This window comes from Plectrocnemia conspersa, unplaced genomic scaffold (genome assembly GCF_051122295.1).
Source record: "Plectrocnemia conspersa isolate PC_06_02 unplaced genomic scaffold, ASM5112229v1 ptg000009l, whole genome shotgun sequence".
Taxonomy (NCBI): domain Eukaryota; kingdom Metazoa; phylum Arthropoda; class Insecta; order Trichoptera; family Polycentropodidae; genus Plectrocnemia; species Plectrocnemia conspersa.
Genome location: NW_028277173.1, coordinates 1853025 through 1875165, shown reverse-complemented (window position 1 = coordinate 1875165; position 22141 = coordinate 1853025). Strand labels below are relative to the sequence as shown.

Sequence of the window (22141 nt, the reverse complement as noted above, 5' to 3'; positions counted from 1 at the left end):
GTTTTAAAATATTTTATTGAAATTGAGGCACTGACAGTAAAACCAAAACCTCTTACGCATTACCGGCCAGTGTGGACCGTACGTGACAATAGTGATGTGAGACTTTCTGCAAGTGTTATTATTATATAACAAATTACAGCACTTTGTAATAAAAACAACTGTTTGAAAAGCTGCCATAATACACTCTGTAAAATGTTAAACGACCGTTTTTAACTTGTTCATATGACAAGTTGCAACATGTTTAAACTCCAAAGCAGTCATAAAAGTCCAGTAAGTGAACAAGCCAATCCAATTACACTCCTAGCTCACCGTAATTAATCGTGGTCACCTCCCGCAGACTGACCATGTGTATAAAATCAGATACACAGCGCTCAAATTAACAACTATCATTTAGGACAAAAACAAAAGTTAATAAAAAAAAGCCGCTGACTATCAACAGGCGAGATCTAGGTGTTAAAAGCAGCCGCTTCCCTCTTCACGTCATCACTGGTTCAGCTCTATGGTCAACCCACTTTGCAGACACAGTTAAGATGACTTTGCGTATATGTTAACATAAGTATACAACTTTTTTTTTATTTATTTTTATAATATATTAATTATAAACAAAAATACATATTTGTACAAAAAAACACCACTGATACATACAGGGCCGGCCCGAGGGGCAGGCAGTACAGGCGATCGCCTGGGGCGCTAGATCTTGTGGGGCGCATTGATACCAAATAAAGGCGCAATATTCACTTAAAATTATCAAACAATGTTGTTAAAGAATATAATCTGATATTTTTTTGTATACACTACTGTGTACTCTTTAGATTATTTCACGCGTAAAAAATCGCGATGAAAATAAAATTACAAATTCTTAAATACCCACAATCGCAAAAAAGAGTATGGTGTCAAATATATGTAATATTAAATTACTTTAATTTGAATTATATTTTTGCGCTCATGTAACGAGTTATTAAAGTATTATTAGGGTGGGGGGGGGGGAGGCGCAAATTTAGTTTTTGCCTAGGGCGCTAAATAACCTAGGGCCGGCTCTGGATACATAGATTCAAAACGTTGCACAAATATCAATTATAAACGAAAATAAAATTTTAAACGTTTTTTTTCATCTTTAAAAATGAAAATATATGCAATTATTTATTATATATTTATATATATATATATATATATATATATATATATATATATATATATATATATATATATATATATATATATATATATATATATATATATATATATATATATATATATATATATATATATATATATATATATCGTTGGCGAACGCTGTTTTATAGCAGTATATACCAAGACAATGTTAGTAAAGCCTACTATTAGATATCGAGAAGGCGTTTGACACGGTATTGCTCGACTACATATTTTAAGCTTAATAAGAACTGCCTTTATATACCATGCGCATCATAGCTATATATATGTATATACATATATATAAGAAATAGGTGATATAGAAACTACGGGAAATGTGTATAGTCCTTATATTATATGCTGATTACTACCATTTTCCTTAACGACAATGTAGAGATAAAATGACCTACTTAACGAAGCAAATTTGGGATATTTTATCAATATATATATATATATATATATATATAATATACATATACATATATGGTTTGCCTTCTATCCAATATTTTCACATGTAAAATTAACAGCAAAGTCGATTAAAGTACCTAGTAGATTATTTATTATTTACAACCATAGTTTCTCATGTAGTATATAACGACTTTTACAAGGTTTATGATTATATTAAAATCGATTCAAAGAAGTCAAATAAAATGTACATAAATAGTTAAATGCTTATTTTAATTATTAACGCAATCAATTTTAAGTGTAAATTAGATTAAAAATCATCTTTAAATCTCAATGCATATCATTAGATTTTTTAGATCCTGTTCTAAATTCTGCCTTGGGATCTTTTAAACAAGATTTCCCGGGATATCTAAAAAAATCATTTAATGACGCGTAACCACCGGAAGAAAAATTTCGCGTGAAAGAGATAACGAAAGCGGAAACGCACCATTGAACATTTACATAAATATTATATTATAACAGAGATAAAATAAAGATTAAAAATCTTGCGCCAGCAGGAAATATAAATGCAAAAATTAGAATCAGTCTGAAAATAGAACACATGGCTTACACAGATCGGAGTAGCATAGGACTTTGACTAAATAACGGAAATGCGCAATTGGACACAAATTAAAATTTATATAGTTATTTATTACAGATCAAAGATATGTATATAAAAGTTAGTTTAATTTGGATATTTCATTTGTATACAAAATAAAAAGAAAGGGCCACAGAAAACTTCATTAAATAATTTCAGCTGGAATTTTACGCGGTATCGAGTGTTCATTATATAAGGAAACAACATAGCGTCTACATCTCAGGTATCAACGTATTAAGTTTAGTTGAGGGTGTTATATTCGTATATCAAACTGTCATGCCATATCGAACTAAAAGCTTTTATAAATCTAACACATTTGACTGTCGACGAGCCTTGAATACTTTAATGGGAAGGTCATGTAAGCAAAATAGAGAAAATCGATCGTTAAATACACTATTATAATGGATCTAATTCTGGCAGACTACGCCGAAGGACACATCGTAGACGAAGGCTGCCAATGCCATCATCTACGGCGTAGAAGTGATTATATAAAAATAGTACTTAAAGAAAATCTCATCATCATAAATCAATTAATTCAAACAATAAAAACTACGTAAGCTAAAGTAAATTAAATTACTAATTTATAAATCTGTAAGTTAAGAAGACCTCTAATTTCGTATGTTTCCGTACCCAATTAAACTACAAGCTCAGCAAAATATTTAATTGAGAATCTCAGTAAATGCTCCATGGTTTATCCGCAACTCGAATTTGCAACGTGACTTAAAAACAAATACTCTTACAGAGCTCTTTGATCAATTAATTCTTACAAAAATATGTTGATATCAAACTTATAATTTACATATAAAAATTTGGTTAGTAAAGTAGGTATACATTTTTACTAGCGAAAATATGATTTAACTGATAGGCGGTAGTGAAATAACTTAATTTGACAGTTGCGAAACGTCCATTTGCTATTCAAACTCAAACCTAAACTAATAATTATTTTAAAACTAAATAGAGTTTAAGAAAAAATAAGTGGAAGAAAAAATACATTGCTCTATAGTTCGCATGCACTTCGATAATACACTATGTTTTAAAAATCCAATCTGACTTTTTACACAAAAAGTTTGTCAACCCCTGGTCTACAGAGATACAAAGGTACCGATGCAAGGGTCGATGAGGAATGTGGCTAACAGGTATTCAAATCTCTAGCTGTTTAAATTATAACCGTTACGCAAAAATCTATTCTTATAAAAAAGTGTCAGACAAAATCATGGTATGTTTCCACCCCAAAACATCGCATTAGTCCGAGAATCAAGGGAAGGAAAGGCAAATCATTGCTCATGTTTTTTTAAAAACATCATGTCAAAGTCAAAGGTTTGGCTATCCCTGATATAGGCCATAAACTGACATTTATTATTTTAATTATGATTATCAAGACCAATATGTAGAATTTAATTCGAACAAGACTCGTTCGTGACTAGCTCTTATTATTATATAACGGAATGGCTCAGTAAGCCTAATGTCATTGTTGGCCTCGCAGTCATGTCAGCCTCGAGTCAATGCCGGCCAAATGTATTAGACCCTTTCAGACCTACATTGTGGCATTATATTTACAGAAATTATCGACGTTCAAGGAAAAATCATAACATATCTTAAAACGCAGATCTTGCTAGTAAATAACGTATCAATGCATTTTTGGTATATGAGTCAGATATTACTGTCATAAATCATGTAAGCTATGCCAATTTTCGCTCCGATGAGTATTATCGCTCATTCTGGAGTACCACAGAGATTCAATCTGGGTCCTTTACTATTTTTGCTCATTATTAACGACACACGTACGATAATTATTAACTCGTAATATTTATTATATGCTGAGAGCCGAAAGTGTTCAAAGTATTTGCGAAAATTCAGATTTTCTCTTATTGTAGTCGATCGACATTTTTAGTGCAAAGAAAACTGTGACCGGATTATTGCGCAAATAAGAATTGCACACACGAAAATTTCACACAGCAAAAATTCTGATCATAGGTGATTATTTGCTTGTCAAATATATTTTATTTTAATTCCAACTACTTAATATCTTACTCAACTTTTAAGTCAATTTTTTTAGAATATGTAATACCAATGTAAATTACTAATAAAATTATAAAATATTTTTATAACATAATATTTTAAAATTAAAATCAGAATTTTTGTGGTATAAAAATTTTCACTCTGCGCAATTTTAGTTTGCGCAATAATCACCGAACCAAATGACCAAAATTAAAAGACGTGTCAATGTGTAGGTCGTTATTTTTTCAATAAGAACATTAAATTGTGGTGTGGTATTTGACAATTCAACACGCATGTCATGTTGGCCATTTAATCTATTTGGAGATTTTATCTTCATTGCTATTTAAGTGTTGAAAATAGCGATTCGCATAGATACGTTGTTGCTTCCATAACTCGCTTTACAATAGACTAATCTTATAGAACATTAGAGAGCTCCAACTATAGTTAGTTTTTTGTCCTATGATTAATGAGTTCATCGTTACAGTTTATATCAGAAAAAAAGGATTGCAAATATATGGTTAACTTTAGATTGTATGTTATTAATAAACGATAATTCGAATATTCGATTGAGAACACTAAAAGAAACCTTTCTCGAACTAAAGTTTTTTTAATGCAAAGGAAACGGTTAGCATCATAAGATTCCCTATCGAGCTCGACGGTTTACCGTTACATTCTAATTAGAATCCACTACTATTTGCCTCTCAGCCATACACCGTGGGGGTGTTACCATGCGCTTCTAAAGATATATTTATCATTTTATTTTTATTATATAATAATGCTCTTTTATTATAATAAATATAAATATTTATATATAATAATGACTATAATAATTATATTTATTCAAAAGATCGTTAAAATTCTGCGCAAAATTAAAAAATCAGATACATAAGTAGCAAAATTATGGAATGAAGTTAGTGGTATTGTAGGTTAATCAAATTTATTCATTTAACAATACAGGACTGACGCCGATCCCTTAGAAATAAAAGTGGGAGTGGTGTCGTATGCAACAAAGAAAGAGATAAAGCATGCTATTTCGTGTAACGGTACTTCGTCCAGATGACATGGGAATCTTATGAAGCAAACGGCATGTGTCCCGTCGTAGGAAAAGTTTGCGAAACCCTGATTTAGAGGACAATTGATAACTTGTATCACTGTTGCTAATTTTTTTTATCAAATTGTTTTAATATTATTTGCTGTCAGAGCATGTTTGTGTAATATTTAATGAGTGGCGCTGACGAAAAATGAGACCACACACTAGAGATAAAATACTGTATAGAAAAAGCCAGGACAACATTCACACGAATAGAAAAGAGTTGTTTTTAAATAAAATACTGTTTAATGTGTTTTCTTAGATTTTCCTAATCTTATAGTGATAAATAATTATAATAAAATCGAGCCAAATGCATAGTGTCATGTTCTTAATAATTTAAATGTTACTGATTTTCATATGTGATGGTTTTAACCAAATGTACATTGTGTTATAATTTAGAGTTCACATTAACGACCATTTGAAAAAAAAAATCCGCTCAAATTCAGGGCCACAGACGATATATTTTCAATACAATGAAAGAGAGATCTCGCGACTAAATAGTTTTTTTAATAATTAGATTTGTTAGATACAGTCTACCTAATAACACAAATGTCATTTCTAAGTATATCCGATAATATTACTCTTTGTGTGAAAAGACACGCGCTAGAAAATACATACTACCCCAACCCTACCCTAATACATACGACACTTGGTCAAAGCAGCAGAAACAAGTCAAGAGACAGCATCGATACAAGGCTTTAGCGGATCGCTTAGGGACATCTTAACAAAATATGTTTTATTCATTATAAATTCATGTCAATAATATAAACATTTTATTTGCTTTTTAAATGTTATTTTTTAATTTTATTAAAATATTTACTAAAATTAAGATATTTTTTATATAAAACTTTTTTAAAAAGGTTAAATTTTGATTTTTACACGGGAGGGAGTGGGTCTGCGAAATTTGAGACACGTTGTAAGAGGTCCGCGATACCGAAAAGGTTGCGGAACACTGGTCCAGCGAGCATCGCTAGAACACAACACAAGTTGCAGTTATACCACAGACATCAGCCGACAATAATACAACTCGACACGCCAGCAAAGCCTGTCAGATCTAATTAATAAAGCAAGCAAAACATTTTTATTGCTTAACATTGAAAATTAAATATTTAAATTCATTGCATATAAGAGTTTTAATGATTGTAGCAAAAATGTAATCTGAGATAAAACATTCATCCATGCGTCACAAGTAGCCGTTATAAAATCGATTATAACAAAAAAAAAACATACAACGCTAACAAAAGCTAATTACCTGTGAATAATATTGTTATTAATTATTTTATGTAAAGAAAAACTATTTCATTGAAGTACTATTTCTTTCATGCAAACGAAACTGATGCAATCGGAATGCATCACATCTAACACGTGCGGTGCACTGCTGCGGTTTCCTGTCGTTATTGATATTTTTAAGTTAAGTGTTCGATCAAGTATTTAGCAATAAACTATTCAAATACATTTTACTACACATTTAGCGCAATTTTAAACGCTTCATTAGATTCGACATCGTATTTCAGAAATGTTGATCTTGGCACTTTACAGCCACTGTCATGTGCAGCGGTTGCAATGTCTAAACTGTTTCGGTGAGTAATTCCAAGTGGAGATATTTATAAATTGTATACGTTACCTTATCGGCGTCCCACGCCTGATACGTGGGGTTGTTGATGATCATGAAGATGACGGAGGACGCCAGGATGCAAAACATTATGACGGGACCTATGAAGCGCCACGTGATCTGCCAATAGAGCCCCGGTCGGTATCCCGTCATTTCATAGATGTCGTTCGTGAATCTGCAACGAAAGTTTATTTCTGAATCGGGTCGACTAGACGGGCTAATTTTAGAGATTCGCTTATGAGTAAGTATTTTTTTTAAAATAAAACGCTCGATATAAATCTGGAAACTGGTTTAAACCGCCGACTTCCAGATTAGACGACCTCTCCTTGATTACCAATCACTGGAACAATTGATTTGTCCCAATCACGACGTAGCGATACCGAGAATACTAATAGTTATTTTTGTATTAATATTTTATATATTAGAAAACATTGGTTATATATAAGCTATTATGACCGTAAATGTCGGAATATTAATCTATGTAATCATAAAGCGTGACGTAACAAATAATTGAACATTACTTCAGTTTAATTAATATTATATTATCGAGAATTGTTTGTGGTTAATTTGACTAATAACATCCTATCGGTGTTACATTACAAACATACACACCGCTGTATAAATTCATGATGCACTAATGTGTCATCTGAGAACTGCTGATTCTAAAATTACTCATAAATATGACAGTAAATAAAAAGATGAGTTGCGAGTGAAGAATGTGCGATTTGCTCAGGATGGAAATAGGAAAAATTGTGATTTTAATTGAGCGACACTATTAACGCAATTCTCAGAAATATATTAGGCTATTACGTACAGTCGACCGATTCATAAAAGCGATTCGATTGCGGAGAATACGCAAAAGTATGCTAGATTTTGGTTGACGCAGTAATCTAGTCTGAGTAGAAAAACAAAGAAAATCTTTCGAATCAATCGATCAGCTTTTTATAGAATTGTGTATACATCCATAAGTTCAAACATAAAACAAACTTCGTCAATATTTCGGAGCTGTGTAACTTCATATCATATATGTATTATATATCCGTAGCTATATTCAATAACAACGATCAAGCTTGAATAAAATTGTTATATGATATGTTATTGAAATATAAAATAAATCAGCTACATATGCCACCAAAAAAATCACAATGGCACAAGAGCTATGTATTAATATTTTATATATATATATTATGTACATACATACTATATAAAAGTGTGTAAAAGTATTTTATTTTTTTTGCTATAAAACATTTTTAACCTAAAACGCTTTTATATGATATTTTAACGGAGCTACAAATTAATTATTTTTTTAATAGCCGCCATTTTGAAACAAGATAGCGAATCATACTGGTTTATATCTAATTAAAAATAAGGTTTATTATGCAGTAAAAAGAATATTATTTTTTTCTAAATAGTTTTATAAATATCTGATTTTAACTTTTATTACTTATTTAATTACGAATTTTCTAGTTTCAGTCAGGGATTTATTTCTCAACTTTTCGGCAAAATGTTCTTCGGTATCTTTTTAAATTGTAACTTGTGTGTACATTGTAGAGTACGCTCGGGATAAGGATGCCGGTTTGTTATTGTGTGCGTGTACATGTATATGAGAGGGAGAAGCGACGTAGCGTGTACTTCGTTATCTCGCTTTCTCTTTTAAGGACAGTCGCTGATTCGTCAACGCTGGTATTCGTCATTAAAGTGCAGTGTGGCACAGAAGTTCGATCTTCTCTAGTGATTTTTTTAAATAATTTTGTGTTGATATTGGTTTAAGACCCAGATATGCCCACTGTCCCATGGGTAGGTCACTAAACCCGTGCCACTGTTTTTTATTTATAAATGAAATTTTAAGAGAACAATATTTCTTGGGCATATCTGGGCTAATTGATGTCAAGGCTTCAAATATACACTGTAAGTTATTCGTTCTCTTACCAGTGGATTAAAATATTTTAATTATTTTTCCATTAATCCGTACGTTATTGGTTTTTTTACACTATTCTCTGTAAGGCTTAAAAAAGTTATTATTCTTATCGTTGCGCCAATGATAATTTTTTAATTCATTCAATGGATTCTAATGATTTAATAGAGTCGTCGAGCCATTAAACAATCTGCGAATAATTTCTTTCCCCATTTTATATCTTTTTGCTTTTGAAGAATAGCTAAAGACTTCATTATTTTTTTGACTAGTGAAAGATTTTGAATTTTGCAAATATTTAATTAATGACATCAATGTCTGGTTTCTTCGATTATATAATATATTTTTAATTGTCTGTTGAAATTTCCAACTTAGCTCAAATGTATGTATGATAAATAAACATTTATTTTCTTTTAAAATAAAAAAAATAAGTATTCTGAGAGAAATTGTTTTGAGCCACACAGTTCACGCACACAATAACAAACCGGAATCCTTATCCCGAGCGTACTCTACAAAATTCATATAAACGATGCATTTTAGAAGAAATTGTTTCTTATATTAAAAATTAACACAGTTTAACGAGTAAGATCCGGCATCTTGCTTCAAAATAGCGGTCATTAAAAAAATATAAAATCATAGCTACTTTAATTTATTTTACAGAAAAATGTTTTATTTGTTACTATAATGACATTTATGACTATTAATATATCTGCCAAAAAATAATATTTACACAAAAATGATATGAAAGATAAAATTATGAATATCTCGACTAAGTTCGTTTGCCATTTTAATTTACTATTTTGTTTCAAAAAGTCGGCCATTAAAATAATATCATAGCTAAATTTAAAAAATATATATTATCATCAGAGTCATATATTAAAATATAATTAATTAAATGAAAAATATATGAGAAAAGCACAATCTCTGTATATGTTATTATTATAAATAATCTAAGAACTACTACTATTCTCAAATATGCATATTTTTAACTCCTTATACGCAGTGGCGTAGCTATGGGGGGGGCGAAGGGGTCAGGCCGCCCCGGGCGGCACTTGGTTGGGGGCGGCATATTCGCGATGGAATTGTCTAGTGTGGTTCTTAACCCTGAATAAACTAAATCAATTTATTATTTTAAGAAATGCTGATTTTATGACCCTGCAAAAAATGTATGGGGGAAGGCAATTTTAAGGATTGCCCCGGGTGGCACATACCCTAGCTACGCCACTGCTTATAAGTACACATAATATTTCTAGTTTTTAATTATTTAAAATCTATTGTCATGTTCAGTTTCATACAAAGTGCAATGTTTATTGTAATAATAATAAAAATACAATTAGAAACAATGCATTGTTCTGTCAAGAATCGGTATTCTCAAATATGCAGATTTTTGAAAAGAGTAGTGAATATTATTAAAACAATGAAATATTTTAAAAGCGTATTACAGGTTTATTTGGCAAAAGCGTACTCATGAAATTCTTCTTAATGACTGATTTGTACTACTTGTATATACAAAAAAAATGGTTATTATAAGCAAAATAGTTCCTAAAAATACAAACCAGCGAAAAAATTATTCAATTTGCTATAATATAAAATCTGCACATCATTGCAAAAAAAATAATCAAAGCAACGGTGAAATTCAGCTTAATATAATATAAATAATAAATGCATTATTTATTGTAGTCTAAAAAATGTGGGACAATGTTAGCAATTATTGATACAAAATAAATTTGCAAAAGTGCAATATTTAATGTATCTAACTGAATAACGAAAAAATATGTTTATTCTACAAGCAATGTTAGTAAAATAAAATACAACAAATCAAGTATTGGTCTTTTTTAAAATTTATATATTATCTTCTGCTAACGATCGTAATCGTGTGTTTACTGCAACGCTCATCATTATCGCTAAAATATAATAGTGAAAAAACTCGTAAATTATGCTTTTAAAATAACTTTGGCTCATAATTTGTTTTGAATAATAGAAAAGGAACAGATATAAATGTCTAAATGATATACATATTTTTAAATCACATCTAATAATGTGTTCTAAAATTTATATTAGTATTTTCAAAAGACCTTAATCGCACAATTACTGTAATCACTGAATTATAACATTGAAAAAAACCGCGAAGTCTGCTTTTAAATGAGCATTGGCACATGATTTGTTTTGAATAATAAATAAGGAATAATAAATATTAAAAGTTATTTTTTAATTTCAATCTAAACATAATATATCAAAAATATTAATAAGTGATAATTTTTTAATCACATTCAAAAATGATCGTAATCATGCATTTACTGTAATGCTAATCATTGTCGCCCCAACGTAATATTGAAATATTTTTTTGGTGAATGTTGATACATAATAATAGAAAAGCTACGATTGTTTTTCTAATCAATATTTGATTTCAATTGAAATAGGATAGCAAACAATAGTTGTTTTGCTGGTGCATTTTCAATTAAAAGCAGCAGTCAGCGATTCGAGCGAAACTGATTTTGTCATTGAATTGAATTTCAATGAAGATAAATTGGAGCAACGCAAATTGCAGACGCACACAATGAATCGAAGCGCAAAATAGACTAACCGTTCGTGTCCGTAGACGTAGATGACCGATATCATTTCGAGGAAGGCGACCACCACTAGGCCGATGGTACCGGCGAAGGAGTCGAACATCTTGAGCCAATACTCGCCAGCGCCGGTGGTGAAGATGAGACCCACGAAGAAGCAGAAGAGGCATACGGCGCCCGTCACGTATGGCTTTCGAATCCGCTTGAAGATGTCGATGTCAAAGATAGTGCACAGCATGCCTTCGAGGATGCCGATCTGAGAGCCCAGACCCAGCGACAGCAGCATCATGAAGAAGATGATGGACCAGAACGGCGCTCCGGGAAGCTCCACGATCGCCTGAGTGAACACGATGAAAGCCAGTCCGGTCCCCTCCGCGGCCTACAATACGATAGTTAGTTACATTTTGATACTGTGCAAGAGATTCTGGAAGAAAAAAATATTTCTAAAACCTACTAACTAAAACTAAAATGTTAATGTTAATAAAGTTAAGAAAAACAATGCGATTGTTTTAACTCTCGTGTGAATGTTATGAATGCTTGCATTGACTATGCGAAAGTGATAGCTCGAGACACTCGAGCTATCGCTTGCCATTTGGCAGTAGGTATCATGGGATATATTATATTATTACAATTACCTAGCTTCCCTAGCAGAATGAGTAAATTGGAGCAATAGAGTCACGAATACGTGGCTCTTCTATTAGTAATTAAAAATAAATCTATGGTCTAAATCTAAAGTTTAAATAAAATTGTTATTAAATATTTGACATTAAAATCATAACATATTTCAGTAATTTTAATATAATGTTATCGTGCCATACTGTGTCAAACGCCTTTTCGATATCTGATATGAATATTCAAGTGTATTTTTTAATGTTGTATTTTTGCGACACATGCTACAACTAGCGGATCCTATCCAAGATTTTTTCTAATTTTTATAATCCAGACTCCCGGGATTTACGTTTCAAACACCGGAACGTGAAAATATAAAAATGTGCGAGGTAATCATTTTTGAGTGTCCTTTGATATTTTCAATATCTTAAATAGAATTTCCGGAATTCCACGAATTTTCAATCCCGGTTGCCAGGATTAAAAAAATCCTTGGGAGTTATTAAAAAATAATTAGCTGTTAAAAGATGTGTCAGTTTTGCTCAGAAAGTTGCACTTATTTATTGTAAAAATACTTAGCGAAGTTAATTTGTTAATATCTATTTATGGATTCGGAAAAAAATCTATAGATATAAACGCCCATAATCATAATGGCTCATAAAAAAAATTAAGAAAAATAATTGAAACTCATACCCTTTTTCATCAAAATGAATATAACATTTGTTAAATAATTTGTTCTATAGTTATAAAACAGGTAACAGTATTGTTAGGTTACTTTAAAAAACATCTGCCCTTAAAAAAGAAGAAGTCCAGTGACTCTCTAGACCAGGTCTCGGCAACCTTTTTTGGCTGCGGGTCAAAATAATTAGAATGTGACTATTAAAAAGACTACTCTGGTCAATGAATATTTTTGGTCCTAACAACTATATATGTGGTCTAGTATTGACATCGTAACATAGTAAGAAATAATATTTGCAGAACTGAAATGAGTCACTTGGTGACTCGCGGGTCATAGGTTGCCGAGCCCTGCTCTAGACCTTGATCCTTTGGTCAATGCCGATAATTCAGAGCGGTATCAGACTCCTTGTTTTTGTCTAATACAAACATTATCAAATCTGGCGTAAGTGACAATTTTATAGGGAATTCTCGAGAAATTTTGATTAATAAATACATACAATGTATGATTAAAATAATACAGTATAATATTATAGATATTATATATGTGAAATATATCTATATTTAAGCATGTAAATCATATTATTCATATTAATTAAATATAAAAATACTTTAAGAACGGTAAAATAGTACCATTTATTAATGTAGTATTTTTACAGTCAAAATAATTTATATTAGTGATTACAATTTTTTTTTATGATTGCAATACTGTCATTATGAAACACAACTAATTCATAATAAGTTTTACATACAAGTTTTCTATTTATGATACCGTTCTACATACGTGAATGGAAAAATGATGAATAACCTCAGAGAAACCACAAATACGCATTACTTTAACGTATAGAATAAAATAAAACAACACCCACAGTGGAATTACAATCACTTTCCTAAAATATCTCATGAGAATTCGTGCTTTTTTCCTAAATCTCAGGTGATAATCACCATGGGTTTGCTTCTAAAAATAGAGATGAAAAATAATAATTAATAGTTTTGATAACTGAAAAATAAGAATTGGCAATTTTAATAGTGGTATATAAACACTAAAGTTAAGTGATTGAAAACATTCGAGAATTGGCAATGCTGAAAGTGGTTTTGAATTTATAACAGAAATATCTCATCCTTTTGTAATGAAATAAAATACAGAAACTGTTCAATCGCATGAATATTTAACCTTGTTACGAAGAGTACGAAATTCTTCGCATAACTCTATTTATAAATTTTACAAATATTATACATAGCATAAATGTATATGTTTAAAGAAATTTGGAAGAAGAAAGTATAGGAATGTACAGAAGCATTTAAGCAAAAAAACATTAGTCAAATACATATACTATTTGTATAATAGCAAAGTTATTCAGATCTTGCTTCGCTTGACGGATTTATTAGGTTGTTTCATATCAAGTCAAGAGTTATTTGTAGTAAAACTTGTTTTACCGCTCCTAAACGTTTTGGTACAGGTAAAAGATGTACGGATTTTGTATAAAAAAGCTCAAACTTGGATTTGGTGAAGGTACTATTAGACAGATAATTATAAAAAACTAAAAATTTGTATTAGTGAACTTTAGAAATGAGACCGTGGAAGAAACATTCCACATACAATACAACTTTTTTAATTTAGAAGTCATTTTAACGACCATTTTGAACATGCAAAAAGATAAACTTTTGAATTTTGAGGGCGAAGGGGTGTGACTTTGTAGCCAAAATAGTTGCTGGAAAATCTGGTTACAGTTTATTTTATTAAGTACAATTTACCACAGCAGAAAAATAGTATCTGCTGTGTAAATTGTACTTACCTACTAAGAAACATTTTGATGCTATAGGAAAGATGGGGAAAAATAGACGAAAAACAGCAAGTTTCAAAGTCTCATTAGTTCTTATAAATAATAGGGACCCACTCTTTATAACACAACACTCTGTTGCAATAAGAAGTGGAATCTTTACGATAACCAAAATGAATCAAGAAAATGTTTAGACAATAAAGAAGCTCCAAAACAATGTGGTGATATTCTGAAAGAATTATTCATCGATCGTTTCTTAACCTTTAGAAGTCCAAAGATATGTATCTTATGCTCAAAATGGTTTTACCATTACAGTCCAAAGGCATCCATGTCATGCCCAATATATTTTATATTTTTAACGCCATTTTAAATGACTTAAAGATCAAATTTCATGTATTTTATTTCGTTAGCAACTCGGAAATACTTTTTATCAATATATTACGGTAAAAAGATTTAGTAAATCCTAACCACTTTTCCCCTGGAATTATTAAATTACTGAATTCGTCGTAAAATCTGTTAATCCATCGATGGATTTTGGAAACAATTTTTTAACAGCCGCTCAAAACCTAGACGTGTAAAAAATTGTTATCCATGGTTCTCAACCTAAAAATATTTATTTTTACATTTACGTACCTTTTTTATTTTTAATTCAACTTAATATTTTGAGAGCATTAAATTCAGAGTTATAATAAATGTTTTATTTTAATTAAGAGTAGTCCTTCAGTTGTACGATAGATTTTTGCGATACAATGTTTATGCTAAAGGACATCATATATATTATAAAAGGTGATGCAAGTTCAGCTTCTGAACTTTCTTAATAAAACACACATAAATTTAAAGATATCTTCGGAATATTTTTAATTATTCGAAGATGTGACGTATTTCAATTAATAATGAATAATAATTTCAATAAAATGGCCGCCTCTAAGCAAAAAATTTTTTTTAAATATATCATTTCAGTGAAATTATATTGAAATACATTTTCACCGGTAGATATATGTTTTTACAAGTGAAAATATAAATTATCTGGAGGTGTTAGTAAAATTATATGATTTCAACTTTATTCAAGTAAAACTTAAATATATTTTCACTAGTAGATATATATTTCTACTAGCAAAAATATAATCTAATTGAAATTATATGCTGCTCTAAAATGTCTATGAAACTATTTGACAGTTGCGAAACGTCCATTTTGTGTTCAAACCCAAACCTAACCTAATAAAAGTTCTAAAACAATAATTAGTTTTAGAGCTTTTACTATGTCAAGTCCAAAATATTTCACTCAGGGTAATAAGCGGTAGAAGATGTCGCATCTCGCATATTGCTCCATAGTTTGTCTGCACTTCGATATTACACTATGTTTTAAAAATATGATAGCTATAAAAAAGTTGGTCAAAAAATCCAAACGTAACGTTACTAATGAAAGCTCTTATTATAGATTTAAAACTTTCATTGGGTCAAATCTAAATACAAACTAAGCAAACTCATCTCTAAGAAGAGTTTAAGCGGAATAAAAAGTACATTCTGATATTAGAGCGCTGGTCAAAGTATGTATATTCAAACTGAATTTTGGTCAATAGGAGAACGCAAAAACAATTACCACTTCTCAGAAGTCAAAAATTCACGTCAAAAGCAATAAAATAGTGTCGGTGCCGTCGCAGTGGGGACGCTCGTTACCGAGCGTCCCCACTGCGACGGCATCGACACTATTTTATTGCTTTTGACGTGAATTTTTGACTTCTGAGAAGTGGTAATTGTTTTTTGCGTACATACATATGATTCATTCGAACATCCCTTATTGTGTCATACTAGATAACCGAGCATTTTCACAGCTTTATTTAAATATATCATGCTTTCGGTGAGAGCACATTGTGAGTAACATCAATAGCCAATTTAATTTATAAAAAAATGTTTTCGGTTAACATAATGGTTCTTAAAGTTTTAGATACGCAAAGCCTTTTTTAAATCCAGATTTTTCCAACATGATAAAATATAACAATTGCTCTTTGCATAATAGCTAATATTTTTTATAATTAAAGAGTAAGTAATCATTTTTAGAGGCTTATGTAAACAGTTAGTTATTCAATATAAAAGTCTTGCTATGGATGCTAGACTCTCATCTAACACAAGCAATAAAAAAATACGCAAGGGAGAAGTTGTAACATAGAAATTAACAAATAATAATTTTATAGTATTTGCGTGGATGGACAAAAAAATCGTCACGTTGTGGATTTTTTTTCAGGTAGTGGTCCCAACATCTGTAACGAGTACATTGTATACACAAAATACATTATGTATAAGAAGATTCATTATGAAAAAAGTTTTTGTTGAGTTACAGCGAAACAATATTGTTGAAAAATTAAAACCATGCTTATAAAATTAACCATAGAAGATTCGATGTTGATACACAGACTTGGAGCAATATTGCTCCATGATAATGAGAGACTTCAATCTTCACTAATTACTGTTGAAAAATTAAACGAATTAAAATTGTAAAATTTGCCTCATCCCCCATATTTCCCTGACCTTTTCCCTAAAGATTTATACTTACGATAAACGAAATTTAATAATTAAAGTAATATTACGAAAGCTTTTGACGACCAAATTTGTATAATATAAATAAACTGTAGTTAAAAATATAACGCTTTAATTAATAAACATATAGTTATAAATAATTTCCGGCTTTAAAGGAATATTTTTAATAGTGTACATTTCTCATTCATAGAGCTCGCTATTTAAAGCTTTACACCATGTAAGGCCCCCCCCTATTGTTGAGTCTGTTCATAACAAGATTCAATGGAATTTATGGACAAACCTCCGACGCTCGCTGCCCAATTGGAATAATGCCAAACCTGTCGTCTCTCAACCGAAAGAGGGCCGGTCGATTGCGTCATGGCTTTTAAAATATTTCGTATTTTAGAGAGTAACTTATATAACTCACCGTGTCTAACTCCACGGCTAAGCTGCACTCCCTTATCCCCCAAGAAACGGAGGTGAAGTTGTCCAGTTTATCGACGGCGATCTGGTACGCTTCTTCAGTTACGTTCTTAGCTGCGATGGCTCCGTGATGGAATAGCTTACCCATGTTTCTGTAAAACGAATTGAATATAGAAATTTAGCTATATATTAACATACGCGTGTGTCTAAGACTTACAGCTGTTTAGTGTTTTCATCCGAGAAAACTTAAATTTGGCAAAGTACTTGCAAAGCATGAACGAATAAGAAATAGTTTGCCAAGATCTTATTAACATTTGTCATCTTTATGTTTGAGACAAATTAGAGCAGAGATTTCCAAACCTTACAATTTTTTTGAGTATGAATGTATCATACAAAATAACACAACATTATAATATTTTTAATATACATATTTTGTAATAATAAAACTTAATAATCTTATTTATATGATACTTTTTGAAACGAAATCGCAACTAAAATATTTAGAATTTAGAAGGCAGTTATATTATTAATTTCCACTATTGTTTAAGCAAAGTTCTTCAACGATGACGAACATAAAGAATATGCAGAAAATATATGCTTGAATCTTCGTTTTAAAATACCATAATTGATATTTTATTGAATTTAAGAACAATGTTTTGAAAAGTAAGCAATTATTCGTTATATGCTAACTCGAATAATAAAAATATTTTATGCGTCAACTATAAATACCAATGTCAACAACAAATATGCGAAAGAAATTAATCAATAGTTATTTTTCACAGTGACATTAATAATATATGAAACATTAAATCTTTCTCTAAACTATTGGCCTAGTATATATGAACAATTAAGAACTCTAGAAGGCTTGGAATACTTGTTCTTCGGTGCAATTTTGTGATTCATATTTAGAAAATACTTTTTGCCAGAAAAATACTGAAAGAGTAATTAAAAATAATTTTGCTACGCAGTGTGAAATTTTTGGTATTTTATTTCAAAGTACTGAAGTTTATTTCACTACGCTTGCTTTATAAGAAATAAGCCATTTTTGACTCTCTTACATATAAATGTAATGTCGAAACTTTTGCAGCATGAAAGTGCTTCTATCCTAAAATAAAATTAAGATATTTTATTAATAAAATAAATAGTAATTTTATCTTTATAAAATAAAATTATATCATAAATATAATATAGAAGTCATTTTTGGAATTGGTTGCGCAGTGAGAATGTTTATTAATTTTAAATATGAATACATTTTTGATTGAGTGGTTTTAAAAAATATTTATTTGTTAAATATTGATTTTTTAGGTTATTTTAGCACAGCGCAACGCTCAAATACCACTAGTTTTACTCCCCAATACGTTACCTGTGACACTGCATTTGAGCAATTACGACTATTATATGGAATGCATATTCCGAGTTGTCAAATCCAAACCTAACCTAAAAAATAACCATCATACAATTATATTCGCTTAGGTTAGGTTTGGATTTGAACAGCAAATGGACGTTTCGCAACTGTCCACAACTGTCACGGATAACGCAGTGTGGAGTAAAACTCGTGATTTTTTAACGTTGCGCCGTGCAAATATTTATTCATTATAATTGATTTTTAAATTGAGTAAAATATTTAGTAAAATTTAGGTATGTTTTATTTATAATATTTTTACATCTCTATATTTTTTATATAAAATTTTAGAAAAAGTGTTGAATTTTGAAAAAACATTTTTATTAAAAGAGGGGGGGGGGGTTTGCGGAACTTGAAATATTTTGTAAGGGGTCCGCGATACCAAAAAGCTTGCGGAAAACTGCTTTAGAGGTATTGTTTCTATTTTTCATAATGGAGGCGAAAAGTTAAGTTAGAGACGCAGACCGACGCGATACGCGGAAACGGTAGCAAAAATAGTATTACTAAATGGTAAGAGTAACTATGAACAACACTACAGTATGGTTTTATGACGCACCTTACACAGTTGCCCGCGTTGGCATGGTCACAGATTAGATCGGACTGCGCGCATCTTACAGCTTTGTACATTCACGAGCGGTACAATAGTACGATTGTAAATTTGAATTAAGACCAACGCGTCATAATGATCAAAACATACTTCACCGTAGATGAAAAATGGAAAAACTATAAAATATTTTTAAAAAATGCTATAAATCAGACTAGCAGGTACAATGACGAAAAACGAATGAGGACACGATCGCGACTCTAAGATGTTCCATAACCTAAAACTGGACTTTTTTGGCAATAGTTTGATTACCAACAGAACTCAGTAACTTAAAGAAATGAGAATCGTATCCCAACGCTTCTTAAAGAAAGACGCTAGGATAGTAATTTCATATATAAGTATCTCAAAAACGATTTAAAAAAAATATTTCGATTAAAGCGGAGTATTTATTTGGAGATTGCAAAATAAATATTCTTTGCAATTGAAAAAAATATAGTTCTTCATATCAGAGTCGAACATCTTGGAAGATTTTTTGCAGACGTCGTTTACGTGTAGAAAGAATCTCAAATTGCTCCCTAAACTGATTTCTAGATACTTAAGAATGTTCTCACAGAGATCGTTTGAATATTCTGATAATCAATAAGATTTTCTGAAACTAAACGGCAAACATTGAAGGAAGCGCATCTCCATAGATAATCTGTATCAAATAACTTGGGGATAATCGAGTTAGATCATCTGACATGCCAAACTTTGTCGGAATCGACATCTTTTTTGTGAAAGTTGGCCGCGTTGTCATGGTCACGAATCGTACCGATTTGGTATAAATTAACAAGTGGATGCAGATTTCGCTGCCGTTGCTATTGATAACGCGTACCGCATCGATGTTTAACATCCTTGAAGTAAGGATAAAAAATATGTACTAAATAAAACACGATTTAGAGTCTAATACTGATTTTAAAAAATGACTCACTGCTCTATGCACTTGTCTACGTTGGCCGACGCCTTGAAGCCCAGGATGGCGAAAATGACGACGCTGGCGTAGATCGCAGTGACCGCGTTGCACACCGACACCAGCAGCACGTCTCTGACGCAGTTGTTCTTAGGTGGGTTGTAGCTGCCGAAGGCAATCAAAGAGCCAAATGCTAGCCCGAATGAGTAGAAGACCTGCGTAGCCGCGTCCAGCCACACCGTAGGATTTAGCAGCTTGTCCACCTTGGGCGTGTACATATGCATAAGGCCGGCGCCCGCGCCCTTCAGCGTTATGCCTCGGATGAAGAAGATCGTCAACACCAAGTAGGGGAACATGGACGTGAAGTAGACCACCTTGCCGCTGCTCTGGATCCCCTTCATCACGATCAGAAACACCACCGTCCAGCTGAGCATCAGGCAGAGCACTATCCACCACTTGAGGCCACCTGGCTCGTCCATTGAGGGAGCTGCATCCAGCGTTGTTCGGTACCAGAAGTAAGCCGTCTCCGAACTCTTGACGCATTCATCCACTGGGGTGCCGTTTTGCATAGGGCACGATGCCCAAGGCAGCGGAGACTGGAAGCTGTTGAACAGGTAGAAGAACACCCAAGTGATGATGACGTTGTAGTAGAGAGCCACGAACAGTGTGACCACGCAGCTGCTGATGCCGATGCCTCCCAGCCATGGATGGATGGTGTTCCAGACGCCCAAGGCACCCAGTCGCATCTTCTGCCCGATGGCCATCTCGATCAGGAACAGCGGAATACCCTCGAGCACCAGCATAGCCGCGAATGGAATCAGAAACGCGCCTGCGGAAACGATATCTGATGAGTATCTACTAATATTTGTATAAGTGTTAAATTTCGATAAAGTATACAATGCCTAGACAAAGTATGCACTAACAGTGAGTTTTAGTTAAAGCTTACAATGCTACATTTCGTATATACTTTCACTAGATAATGTATGCTTTAACAATGCACTTATAGACTCTCCGACATGAGCTAGTTACATTGTCAACGAATAAGATTTGATAAACGAGCGTGTTTGACAATTAACCTAATCGCGAGCGACTAATATTAGAGCCAATAAAAATAGCGTTGAATTGGTAATGTGGTCAAAACAGTAAACGCCTCATGAATAACTCTCTGCGACGAAGCTACTTTAAAGAAGGATTATGTAAAAGAGCAACTAATTATATTGTTTATAAAATAAATGTGTGTATTGAAACACAAAAAATATAAACAATGTGACTAGTTATTGTATGCTTTCACTGTGGTTTTTGGCAAAGTTAATAAAATTCAATCATTTATACATTTAATATGTATTTTAAACCATTTTTGTAACGTAAATCTTGTTGCTAATTTATATAACCCTACTTTAAAGTGTCGAGAGATATTCATGGGGTGTTCACTGTTTTGATCAACTCTCGTTCACACCTTACCTGCCTAACGCTATTTTAATTGTTATTGGCTTTACATTTAGTCGCTCGCGATTAGTTTGATTGTCAAACTGAAGTGAATTGACAGTGCATACATTGCCTAGATAATGTATGGATTTTCTAAATTCACGCTTTGCCTTTAACATATATGTATAAAACCATGTTTATACATGTATACAGTATCAGGTAGGTAAACGCAAATTAAAAAGGGAGATAAGTCTGCATTTAGGCGTATCGGGAAATGATTGTAAATAGTTTAGATGGTTTAGATGGGTAGCTTCGACTTAATATTTTTCAAAATATCAAAGATTTCATAAAAAAATCTACTTGACAAATGCCTCAAGAATTATCTAGATTTCAGTATTTTTATATAATTTTTATATCTATTATTTTGAATAATCAGTATCAACAAACTT

The 22141-nt window shown here is 31.6% G+C and overlaps 1 protein-coding gene across 2 annotated transcripts in view; it reads right to left on the bottom strand.

Moving 5' to 3' along the window:
• LOC148231513 (sodium-dependent neutral amino acid transporter B(0)AT3) overlaps positions 1–22141 on the bottom strand; it is a 38150-nt gene that overhangs the window by 6793 nt on the left and 9216 nt on the right. For both annotated transcript variants that reach the window (XM_088191864.1, XM_088191863.1), the window contains exons 2-5: positions 20289–21096; positions 17377–17524; positions 11391–11752; positions 6907–7069 (exon numbers count right to left, since the gene is read on the bottom strand). In XM_088191864.1, the coding sequence (XP_088047990.1) occupies positions 6907–7069; positions 11391–11752; positions 17377–17524; positions 20289–21096 (1481 nt within the window). The remainder of the gene's footprint in view (positions 1–6906; positions 7070–11390; positions 11753–17376; positions 17525–20288; positions 21097–22141) is intronic.